This window comes from Sphaerodactylus townsendi, linkage group LG03 (assembly GCF_021028975.2).
Source record: "Sphaerodactylus townsendi isolate TG3544 linkage group LG03, MPM_Stown_v2.3, whole genome shotgun sequence".
Taxonomy (NCBI): domain Eukaryota; kingdom Metazoa; phylum Chordata; class Lepidosauria; order Squamata; family Sphaerodactylidae; genus Sphaerodactylus; species Sphaerodactylus townsendi.
Window position 1 is genome coordinate 73,997,633 of NC_059427.1, and position 12,486 is coordinate 74,010,118.

The following is a 12,486-nucleotide window of genomic DNA, read 5'->3' on the forward strand; positions in this document are numbered from 1 at the left end:
AGGAGTTAAGACTTGTGAGAACTGGGGGCTGCCAGCCAAACTCTGTTTTAAGTAGTTTGTCATTAGATCATTTCTGAGTATTCCATTTTAAAACAGCCAATGCCAAATAAGCAAAAACCAAAAAAGGGGGGCCACCCTTCTGCTCCCAGCTGAATGAGATGCGCAGTAACACCAAGGTCCCTTCTGCACATGCTGAATAATGCACTTTCAATCCACTTACACAATTGATTGCAAGTGAATTTTGCTGTTCTGCACAGCCGCAAAGTGCATTGAAAATGAATTGAAAGTGCATTATTCTGCATGTGCGGATGGGGCCCAACTGTTACCTATCACCAGATGTATTCCCTCTGGACTATTAACTCCAGGTTTGGAAAGTCCTGGGTATTTCTGGGGTGGAGCCTGACGATGTTGGAATTTGGGGAAACGAGGAGCTCAACGGATTACAATGCCATAGAATCCATTCTCCAAAATTGTCATTTTCTCCAGGCAAACTGATTCTGTTTTGGAGTTCTGTTGTGGAGTTTTGTTATATTTCTTGAAGAATTCCAGGCGCTCCCTGGAAGATGGCAATCTTACACTCTGTGCTTCATAGGAGCATTCACAAACGCTCGTTGTAAGATTACAGTTTCTGACGTCTTTATTAAACCGTTCTTGAACGAAGGTGTAGCCAAAATTAAAAAAGAAATGTGTGGTATTTTAAATAAGAATCGACTTGTTGGCAAATATTGCAGCTAACCAAGTGGGTCACACCCCAAATCCAAAAGGGATTACAGGGTTTTGCTTTCGGATTTAACCCAAAGCATTTACTTTGCTCAGTCAGCGACTCAGCAAGTGTCGTGTCACAAAGACTTTTTGTTTTTTGCTTCAATAGGGACATTTCCTCGGTTCCCTAACTGGAAGTTGCAACGGTTACAAACTGCAGCGCAGAACAGCCTTATCCCGTTTCAGTCGCAGGAAGCCTGTAAAACCAGCACTCCAGCTTGAAAGAAAAAACAGGTTTCCATTCATCAGCGTTGAAACCCCTGCATCGCTGTCCCTCAAACTCTCGCGAGATCAAAATTAATACACGCCCCCCCTCCCCTCCATCAGCGTCGTCATCAGGCGAGCCGGCGCGGGGAAGGAGGGAGGGGCCGGCCTGGTTCCGCCGCTGCTTTTCCGACCCGGCCTGCGCCATGGCGCCTTGGAGCCCGGCTGACGCGCGTCTGCTGGCGGGAGGGCTCCGTCGCCTCCTCCTTTCGGTCGACTCGCGGCCCAAGCAGGCCTGCTAGAAGCGGGCGAGCCCAGTCCCAGGGCTGCTGGCGGCCCAAGAAAAGGTACTTGAGAAGGAGCCGTCCGCATCGCAGAGGGGCCATGGGGCCTGGTTGTTTACGGCGACGAGTGGGCGGGGCTGCCGGATAATAGTCCGGGCCGGCGCCGCCTTCGGGCCGGGGCAGTCTGTACAGAGCTGATTCTGGGGAAGGTTATATGGCCATGGCCTCATTCAGCGCAGGCTGGAGAGGCAATGTGGTGGATTCTAATCTGGTGATCCGGGTTTGATTCCCCACTTCTCTACCTGAGTGGCGGAGGCTTATCTGGTGAACTAGATGTGTTTCTGCACTCCTACATCCCTGCTGGGTGACCTTGGGCTAGTCACAGTTCTCTCGGAACTCGTTCAGCCCCACCTACCTCTCAAGCTGTTCTGTTGTGGGGAGAGGAAGGGAAAGGACCTTCTAAGCCACCTTGGGTCTCCTTACAGGAGAGAAAGATGGGGTATAAATCCAAACTGTTGTTGTAGGTTTGTAGGCCACCTTGAGTCTCCCCACAGGACATGAAGGTGGGGTATAAATCCAAACTCTTCTTCATAGCTGTCATGGAAGTCCGCCCTGCCCCTATCACCACCTTTGACTGGGAAGGACCATGCCTCCTTCACAGAGCAGCCCTGAGAGTGTGGGATGGCCGTGTTTCAAACACAGGGCAGATGTTCAAAAAAGGAAATGTAATCGGGTGCTGTGTGGTTTCCGGGCTGTATGGCCATGTTTTAGCAGCATTCTCTCCTGACGTTTCGCCTGCATCTGTGGCTGGCATCTTCAGAGGATCATCCTCTGAAGATGCCAGCCACAGATGCAGGCGAAACGTCAGGAGAGAATGCTGCTAGAACATGGCCAAACAGCCCGGAAACCACACAGCACCCAAGTGATTCCGGCCGTGAAAGCCTTCGACGAAATGTAGTCGCTCAGGCGTTGAGCAGGAGATACGGGTTATGGTGAAGTTTTGTAGCTGCTACCTCTCCATCTCGCTGCACGAAGCTTCCTCTTCCGTTCCCTGTTCTTCGGCCCCAGCGATGTTGCTGCACCTGTTGCCTGCACTTCCCTCAGTTTGTCTGTGCCTTCCCCACATCCCTCTTGGGATCGGGAATGGCTGTGGATGGAGGATTGAAACCTCCCCTTTTTTTGCAGATAAACAAAATGGCTTTTGGTGCTGCTGTGGCATCGGTTGCTGTGAGGAGTTTGGAGTGTGCTATTCCCAGTATCCTGGCACCCTCTTTACGTCTCTTCCACTTAGACTTAATAGCTAGCTTGCTGGGTCTCTAAGCAGCAGCGGTTGAGCTCCAGAGGATTTGTTAACATCTGAACAAGACCTGGCCTCTGGCCATTTTGTGGGACTCTCTTGCTCTTGTCACAGTGGCAGGCTTCATGTTTGGTATTTTTAGTTAAATGCAAAATAATCAGCCTTCTAATATGGAGGATGGTGGTTGTTTGGATGTGCTTTTTCTGCACTTAGGGAGTTCAGAAGAATTTTGATGAATAAGCATTATTATGTAAAGGGTGTAGTCTTGGATAATAGTGTGTGACGTGTGGAAAAACAGCCAGTAAATTGAGGTATGATGTTTTATTTCCAGTGGTCTTTCTCATCTGGTTGAAGTGCCTACTCTTCCTGATACAAAGGGATAGATAGTACATTCCTCAGAAGAAGCATTTGCCTTAGGTTTTGGAGAAAATTACTGTATTTTAAACAAATTTTGGTGATAAATTTAAGAGCAAAGCACCACTACTGAATTCTTTATTTTGTTTTAAAGAACTTAAGCTGAATGTGAATTCAGGTCTTATTTCAACCTTACTTGTTGCTCAGATGTTGGCTTTACATCTGGGCATGAAACAGTGTTATGCTTTTGTGACTCTGTGTCATCACTGCAGTACTAATATACTAACTTGTAACACATTGAACATGTTTTTAATAGATATTTGTTAGCCAAACATCAGATGGTCTGTTGGTTGGGACCATTTCATATGTTACAAAACTTCATATGTTATAAACTTTTGCAGGAAGGTATTTTGGGGTTGTACATTTCTTTCTCAATGGATATACTTCCATGTAGGAAATTTAAATAGTTGAGGTGACCTTTAGAATATTCATTTTTGATGAATAAAGTATAGTCTTGTGTTGCAATTGTAGACTTCCTTGTTCCTTCAGTTTAGTAAAGAATGTCTTCTAAATTTTTGTCAGTTATATCTGCATGGAAGTTCGTGGAGATGCTTTGCTAGTTTCAGCCTCAGAAGCAGAATGGTCCTTTTTTGACATCTCTTTCTCTCATCATATCTTGTGGTAAGATATTTTAGCCTTTTAAATCATAAAGTACATTACATCAAATCAGATGCATTTCTAGTGAACTAGGGCAAGCTTGATTTTTAATTGCTGTTTGATTTTAATCTTCGGTATAAAAGCTACCATGACTTTCTTTAGAAGGAATACAGCTTGTAGCTGCCTTAGGTACTGTTATTGTTTGGGTCAGAGGCAGGATCCTTTTCTCTAGTATAATCTTTGCAGATGAAAATGCCCTCTGTTTTTAGGTAACAGGATCCCTGTTTTGGATTTCCATATAGTGAAAGACGTGGAGTTCCAGTCATGGCTTCAAGACGAACAGATGTTCCTGGTAAAATTCATTCTCTGAGCAATTGTAAATTCTTTGTCAAAGGCAACTGCAATGTGTGGTTGGTTTGAGAGCCAGTGTAGTGTAATGGTTAAGAGCAGGTGGACTCCAATCAGGAGAACCGGGTTTGATTCCCCACTCCTCCACATGAGTGAACCAGATTTGTTTCCCCATTCCTACGTTCCTGCTGGGTGACCTTGGGCTAGTCACAGTTCTTCAGAACTCTCTCAGCCCAGTTCACCTCTCAAAGTGTCTGTTTTGTGGGGAGAGGAAGGCAAAGGAGTTTGAAATCCCCTTTGAATCTCCTACAGGAGAGAAAGACAGGGCATGAATCCAAACTGGTGGTCTTCTTCTAATTAGGTGTAAATATTAAAACTTATCAAGAGTAACAGGAGGTTGTACCAAGCTGCACGTAAGCATTTTTAGAGTTCAAGCACCTGCTTCAAAAAGGCTAGTAATTTTTGTTTCGTTGATAAGACATTGTTAGTGTAGCAACTGCTGTTTTTATCTTTGATTAGGGATGCTAATGATTTACTACTTACTATTCACCAATAATGATGAATAGCCTACTAAAACGAGGTAGCACTTTCATGAGAAGCAATAGCCTTTAGTTTGAACTTGTGCCTAGATAAAATAGGAATCACTTCATCAGCTCTCTACCAGCATGGCCAATTGGCCATGCTGACAGAGGCTGATGGGAATTGTAGTTCCTGAACATCTGGAGAGCCGCAGGTTCCCTACCCCTGTTCTAGCTGAACTTTAGCTCCTAGAAGAAGTCTTCCCACATGAGTTATAGAATTATCTATTATAATATTTTCATATTTGATGTGGAAGTGACTGCTGGCTTTAACTGGCCATTCAGTGTATTTGTTGACAACCTCTTTATCAAGAGGTTTTATATATATCTAAAGAACAAAAGTTTTTGGCTGTTTCTATTTTGAGGAGAATAGGGTGGTCTATTTTGGTAGAAAGTTGGCTGAATTACCAATGTTTTAAAGCAGAGGTGCAAAAATATTTTTAAATGTCAAGTATCAGGTATTTTTCCCCAGTCATGGTTTTTCATCTTGTATCTTTGATATTAACATCTTTCTGTTTTGTTGAATGGAAATCTGATTGTTATCTCCTAACGCCAAATACCTGACACCAGTCAGCTCCACCAAAACCATTAGAATATGTGTATGAGATGTTTGACATGAGGAATCAGAACTAGACTTATCTGAAAGATAGAGGTCTGTACAATATTTGTAGGAGTTTTGCTTTGGGGAGTAACCAGCTCTTGTAGCCACCGTACTTCTATTATAATTGTGATGGGTTTTTTAAGTAAGTTATTGCTGTTTTTGATTAATTAAGTATTAATTAGCTGCATCAAAATGTTAAATTTTAAAACCTTGTCAGTGACTGCCATGAAAGATCCTTTGGATAACACTTGCTTGAACAGTTATTTTATAGAAAGCATTGTACCACAGAGATTTCTAAATTGACCTTGTAGTGAAATCTCTGTAAGAAGATTACATATCTGTTAGATAAGTAAGGGCTTATCAAAGTGAGTGCACATAAAAAGTGCTTATATGATTTGTACTGATTTGTGAGGAGCTGAAGTGAAGCCCTCTGTGAAATCTTCCATCTCTGTCCTTAGCTATTGAGCATGGCTCTGAAGGGCTTCTAGGAAAGATGTCTCAGCCAATTGGAATGCACCGCCGGGCATTTAGTTATGATGATGCCCTGGAGGATACAACACCAATGACCCCTCCTCCTTCAAACATGTGCTCCAATATCCTGTGGAAACAGCCAGTCATCCCAGACCGAAAATATGAAGAGCTTTCCAAGGTATGCAGTCTTTAGAAGGAACACTTAGGTTGTGTCACATAGATTGCAGTTACATTATCCAAAAGAGGGAGCACTGAGAAGACCACTGCAATTAGACATGTTAGGGAGTATTAAAGTCTAGTGTTTTAATACATCTGTTTTGTATGAGGTATCCTTGCTTTTATTTTTAAATGTCAATTCGTCTGGCCAAAATGTTCAACTTTGCTGAAGTGTCACAGTGGAAAGAATGGAAATACTACATCTGAGAGCTGATATGTTCCCTGGCCCAAGTAACATTGGTGAAGAAAATCATGAAAGGGGCCTTCACATATTGGTGAAATGTTGGCTAGAAAATACCAAAGGTCTCAGATAGCGTTCAGATTCTCGACCTCATATTTATGTTGCAAAAGGAAGGTTCTGTTGCGTTGAACTAATTGGAGAAAGGAAAGAATAAAATTATATGATAGATATACAAGTTAATAATTTTGTCATAATATTTCTTTTGCAAAATGCAATTTTTGATAGAAACTGAATGTCTGTGGAGGGAGGATCAAATTGTGCTTGTCATTCTGATTTGTGGTTCTTTTATGAAGAAGTCTGACAGCCACAGTTGTCTTGGTCGACCCTGTCTAGTATTTGGATGGGTTTAAGGCTCTGTTACACCAGTCATCAACAAGACTCAGGAAGATTTTCAAGAGCTTTACTGGAACTGTATCATTTCCAGGTTCAGATAGCTGAAACTGGGGGTTTGGCTCTCTGACCCCTGGTATATACCTTTACAGTTTAGTTCAACCCCTGGAGTTCCCCCCACCCTCGCATTCCCATAATATCAGCATGTGACAGGACAGTGGGAACAACGATATTGTTTGGGCAAACAGTTCACTCCTTCAGGAAGGCAGATAATGGTGAACAGCTAAGCTCTATTGAACTAGTTACTTAGCAAGCAGGGGGAGGCCTCCTTAGCCTTGAGCGATGATAATGGCTGGGCCATCTATGGCTGGTGTGTGGATGTGTAAATGCCAGACCTGGAAAGGCACAGGCTGATAATGGGAGACCTTCAAGGAATACCCGGGTTGTGATGCAGAGGCAGGCAATGGCAAACTACCTCCAAGCATCTCTTGCCTTGGAAACCCTACAGGGTCACCATAAGTCACTTGATGGCAAAAAAGAGTAGATTTACTTTTCATGGAAACTAGGAGTATAGCTTTCTCTTCCTTTAATAAGGTTGCCTGTGTACTGGCTGCTTTACCAGTTACTATGCAAATGTCTCAGGAGGGAGAGCCAAGAAGTACCATTTTAAAAGCACTGTGTTTAGTTGTTCTGTGCCCTTTGCTATCATTTAGAAGCAGTTCCAAGTTTTACTCGAGACTCAGGATGGGCTTTGGATGCTCCTGATGGTGACTGTTTTTCTTTCTCCTCAAATTGGACCTGGCTACTTTTGCACAGGTTGAGGAATGGGAAACTAGCATGCAGCCATCTACCATAACTCCCTCAACTTCCACTGAGACTGTGGGCAAGGTTCCAGTGGTGAAGGCCAAGGCTACCCACATCATCATGAATTCTCTCATGACAAGTAAGAGTTCTTATATCCTTCTAGTAGGCATGTTTACCTAGGCATATAGCTGCAGTTTAGAACACTGCCCAGAGCAATGTGGTTGGCTTAGTATGTCTTTTCTGGCTGGCTGATGGAGCCATATACAAGGAATGGGGCTGCACATATGTAACCGAATGTACTAATGATAAAGGACAAGGATTTCACATTCTAAACCCAAAATAGCACATTTCCTTTATATTTCAGTCATGAGTAACAGTTTATGCTGGAATTAATTAGCAGTCAAAGGGATGAAAATCATGAGTGCTGTAGTACTTAATGATATTTTAGTGGCAATGTTTGTGGGAAGCATTACCAGCTTGTTTCATTTGTTAGTAAACTTGTGCATTGGCAGCTGTTGGAAGTTGATAGGAAAAACTAACACTCATCCCTCTGTTGAATTGAAACATGACTTGAAACACAAGCTTCTCCCAAGCTATATTAACTGAAAGTATCCCCATGTTCCCCCTGCTAATAGGCTGGTACCTGGGATAAAGGCTCATGGTATATATTTGAATCAATACTACTTGGATCTAATGGTTTCAACAGTTTTTTTCACCAGGCTGAGTCAGTTTGCTTTGGAAGTCTCTAGGGTGAAATGTTTGTAGCTTTTAGTGAAGTTTCTGGAATGGGCATGGCTGGCCCTTGTTCGCAGGGTCATCTAGCACACAACAATACCAAGCAATACTCCGGTTCAAATTTGTTCTTCTAATTGAGCCTGCAAACCTATGAGATGATGCTAATTTCAAACTAACAGTTTTAACAGTGTGGCATATCTGTTGGGTTAATGAAGTAGTACGAGTTTTTTTTGTAAAGCACTGAAACACTTCTTTAGGTTAAGATATAATATCTGGAAAAAACATCTCATTGCTGAAAGATGACATGCATTTTGTTGAATTTTTGTATATGGATTTTTCATTTAAGAAGTTTAAGATGGCTTCTTTAGAGTGTTGGATTATGTATTATTAGGTTAATTATGTTACTACTATTGAACGGAGTTAGGGGCACAGCGTTTCTGATCTAAATAGCTAAAATTTGCAGTAGGTCAGTTTTATATGCTGGCAATCAGAGGCTGTTACTCCTAAAGCTGTAGTTCCTCTTTGGCCTGTAAGCACATACCATTTGAGAAGTTGGTGTGACGATGATAACATTAGACTGATGAAAATCTTCACAGTGTTTCAGAGCAAATTTTATTCTCCTGATTATTATTTATTTTAGATGGGGTGGATGTTTTTCAGAATTCCCATTCTCTGTATTTCTGCTAATTTTAGAGGATGTTTGACATAGCCCCTTAGAAATCAGTCAGGCAGCATTGTTTTGTGGCTTGGGTGACTGTATCATGTTGTCCATTCTAGAACAAACTCAAGAAAGCATTCAGCGCTTTGAGCAGCAGGCAGGGCTGAGAGATGCCGGATACACTCCCCACAAGGGCCTCACTGCAGAGGAGACAAAATATCACCGTGTGGCTGAGTCACTCCATGTAAGGTGTTTTAGTCCCAGTGCTGTAGTTCTCGTGGAGCTGGTCTGTTACAACTTTACAGAATGCAAGGGTGGGATGTTTACTTGTGGGGGTTTCTGATGGTCTTATTAGTTTGTGATTTCTGTTTAAGACTAAGTTATCTTATTTAAAAGTACATACCAATGTATGTGAGTAGCTTGTGCGTGTATCTAATTTAAGCCAAATAATGTATTTAATTCATTCAGTGCCACTGAGGTATTGACAATGATGTTCATGATGCAAATGCTATAAAAATTAACCTTTCTGAGATGGAGCATAAAATTAGCTACTGTGGGGAAATTGGTTTTATGTCCCTGACCAGTGAAGCTCACATTAAGTTCAAGATTCAAATTAAGTTGAGTAATTAAAGTTAGTGTACTTAGAATGATGGTTATCTATATCTCTTCAAGCAGAAAGGAATTTCTTATTCTATAATGCTGGAATAGCTTTAGAGGATTGAATGGTCTGAAGTGAGGACTAAGTAGTATTGAGGCCTCATCAAACAAAATTAATTTTTGTGCAAGCTTATTAACATCCTGCACAATGCTTATACTATGCTAAACTAGTGAAAGAGGGACACTTAACTTTCAAATTGCTGGGTGTTTAGTCATTAGCATCAAAAAGCTTCCAACTTTCTTTACCCTTTCTGACAGAATCTAAAGATGCAAAGTGGAGAAATAGCAAAAGAAGAGAAACAGGCCTCTTCTGCTCAATCTACTCCAAGCAGCACTCCACATTCCTCCCCCAAGCGCACATACAGGTACATTTCCTACAGGCTAGGCCTCTCTTCCCAGGAAGAAAGAGAAGACCACTTAAAAGTTGTGATGAAATGATTTGGCATCCCAACCTTTTATGTGCCTTTTTAGTTCAGAATTCTGTTCAGTTCTCCTCAGTTTTTTGCGAGTGGATTTTGTGTACAGTGGCTCGTGTATGATTCTGTTGGGTTGATTTTCTGCTGTAGACTTAAGTGGTTCCACTGAGATGAGATGATTGTTCCTGTCCATTGATGCTGTGAACCTCTTTCAGTTATTTGTAACTGATTATTTCCCTGTAGGAGCTGGTTTAGTCAGGGAACTTCCACTTCCATCACTGGTCCAGATCTTGTCTCCATGGATTCCAGTGGTGGAGACAGCGATAAAGCCCCCTCTGAAAAATGGAGCTTCTTTGGACCTCGTGCTCTCCAGAAATCCACTACTGACCCAGGTATAAGAAGTGCTGGGAGATATAAGGAGTTCAATGATTTTCTCTTTCACAAAGAGGAAACTTAAATTTCAGAGTTAAGTTATGGCTCAAACATTCATCTGTAATTTCTGATTTAGGAAATGTGCTAGAAAAATTTAAAGATTGCTGATGAGACAAGACAAAATGATGAAAAGCTTTGAGAGATGCAGTTTATAGTAAACGTGAACAAGAATAGTGCATGGCAGTGAATAATGCGCTGAAAAGTTAGAAAATGAAACTTGGGGCCAGTTAGAGGCAGTACCCCCTTTGCTCTTGGTAATGTTTCGAAAGTAATGCCCATCTTAATTTTTGCTTGCAGTTTTAGTCAGATTTAACTACAACTGTTTTTTCAGTTTTGCTTCCTAATCACACTTTATTATGAGGAATGTTGGCTCTGTACTTTAAAAATACAGGAAAATACTTCATTTGCTTAGGAAGTTCATAGCAGATGTTGACCAGTCTTTCAACTGTCTTTAATGTTGATTCCCAAAAAACATCTGCTGTCTCTTTCACTGATAATTAGATAATACAAAACTACTTTGGTTGCAGCTGCACTAACAGCTTTCTCATATGAGTGTGTTGAACTCTCTATTGCTGATAAGCAGAATTGCCACCTGTGATACAGCTGCTAGAGCAGTTAGTGCTGAGAATTTCTAAAATGTTGGTTGCACTAAAATTCCCTGTTAGTGCTTAGTGCACACATTAAACCTGCCTGGTGCTTTACTGACCTAGTCTTGTATATTCTTCCCTTAGGGGGCTTTACCATCCAGGCCTACAAGGGTGCCCAGAAGCCTACCCCAATGGAGTTAATGCGTGCTCAGGCCACCAGGATGGCAGAGGACTCTGCAACGTTCAAGCCTCCAAAGATGGACATTCCAACTATTGAAGAAAAGAGACGTTCCCCACGTTCTCATAACATCAAACCACGAGACATGAATGTGCTGACTCCCACTGGGTTCTAGTACATTTCCACATAGAGGCAGAATAATATTCTAAATATTTAATAATGGACAAAATGGTCCAAGGCTGTTTTTCTACATTCCATTCTCATGAGCTTTTGAGATCTCTTTCCTAGCTCTGAGTTGCACATGGTCAAGAAAAAAGTTGTGGTCAATTGAATGCCTTTCAGAATTGCTTGCTATTTTTCCTTCCCAAATGTCCCTTATGTTCAACACAAGCACATGATGACCATCCTTTCTGAAGTTCTGACGAACAGGTCTATTCTTTATAAACCTAAGTTTTATAAAGGGAAACCAACAGCATACTGGAGTTCTTTTGATGTTAAGACCTAGGATACTGTGTCTGGCTGTTGTGCAGGCAGGTTTATCCATGCCAGGGTATTGGAGGACAATATACAGTTTTTCTAGTCTAAATATCTCTTATTTGAACCTTTGGGGGAGGTCTAGCATTAACAGAAATGTAGGGGTCAGTCATGAATTTTGTTAAAGAGATAAAGTTTCAGCATGAAAAAAGCCAAGACTCTTGTGGGATTATGGTGTGAAATGCATAATAGTGTCTGGGACATACCCTGCTCTTGATAACAGGTAGGTCAGCACGGTTACAGAACTAAAGTTAGTGTGTATTGGGCAGAGTTCCATTCATTCCGGTGTACAATCATTCCTTTGCTTTCGTGACAAAAAGATCATCATTAGTGTGGCCATTGCCATTAGAGAACCATAACAGCATTTTGTGGGAAAAACACATGAAATATTAATAGTTCTTTGGAAAGGAGAATGGGTCATTCCATTCATTCTGGGATCCAGTGAAGCTAAACTTGTTAGATAGCAGCTCGAACATTCCCAGTAACTGGGTGCTGATGCTTATTTTCACCATGATCAATTGTTGGGCATATTCTGAACAGTCAAGAGCAGTATAATGTCTTGCTGTATTCCGTCCATGCGGGGTGAAGAATTGTAACTTGTTTTCTTGGTCTACATTCTAAGCTGCCGGTTGGCTTTCCAGGATGAAATGGCACCCCCAGAGCATCCATCTCATAGCAGCTCATTATTTAAAGGCACGCTTATTGAGACTTCCTCACTCATTTTTTTGTATGCCTCGAAAGCCGGGGGGGGGGGGGGGGGCCCCACCATTACCTTTTTAAAGGAAGTCTGTTTCCCATCATAAATCAACAGTTTTTTTCTTCTACAAATAGTGGGTGATAATGTAGTTAAATTACTTGGTAATATTTCATCCAGCTTTCTTTTATTCCCTGATCGATTTTCTAAGATGCCTTGATAGCACCATGGATCTTTGTTGCGTATTGGCAATTACCACTGCTGCTTGCATACAGTAAACAGTGATCCCATTTCTTTGTTAATGGTTTAATTTATTTTGTGATGTTTTATGTTTGTCTCACTGTGCCTAACACTTCCTACAGAAGAATAAAAATAGTGAATGAATCAAGGTTTGTGATAATTATTGCAGTAAGTACAGCTGTTGCTGCAGTGACAATCTCTGAGATAT

The 12,486-nt window shown here is 41.6% G+C and overlaps 1 protein-coding gene across 2 annotated transcripts; it reads left to right on the top strand.

Annotated features, from left to right (window-relative positions):
• Positions 1-1,089: 1,089 nt before the first annotated feature.
• KIAA1191 (KIAA1191 ortholog) lies at positions 1,090-12,422 on the top strand. Of its 2 annotated transcripts, none has more exons than XM_048491531.1 (9): positions 1,090-1,313; positions 3,484-3,582; positions 3,828-3,910; positions 5,544-5,734; positions 7,160-7,286; positions 8,660-8,784; positions 9,456-9,562; positions 9,857-10,005; positions 10,777-12,422. In XM_048491531.1, the coding sequence occupies exons 3-9, from the start codon at positions 3,883-3,885 to the stop codon at positions 10,983-10,985; spliced, it is 936 nt and encodes a 311-aa protein (XP_048347488.1). In that variant the 5' UTR covers positions 1,090-1,313; positions 3,484-3,582; positions 3,828-3,882; the 3' UTR covers positions 10,986-12,422. The 2 variants fall into 2 exon arrangements, with proteins under 2 accessions (XP_048347488.1, XP_048347487.1); XM_048491530.1 differs by having other exon boundaries at positions 3,861-3,910.
• Positions 12,423-12,486: the final 64 nt, after the last annotated feature.

What these genes read in the sequence shown, in the direction of transcription:
- KIAA1191 (XM_048491530.1), top strand. Translation starts at nt 3,494, where the DNA reads ATGGAAGTTCGTGGAGATGCTTTGCTAGTTTCAGCCTCAGAAGCAGAA. An exon ending in CATGAATTCTCTCATGACAA is followed by an intron (nt 7,287 to 8,659) that starts GTAAGAGTTCTT and finishes TGTCCATTCTAG; the next exon opens with AACAAACTCAAGAAAGCATT. An exon ending in TCCCCCAAGCGCACATACAG is followed by an intron (nt 9,563 to 9,856) that starts GTACATTTCCTA and finishes ATTTCCCTGTAG; the next exon opens with GAGCTGGTTTAGTCAGGGAA.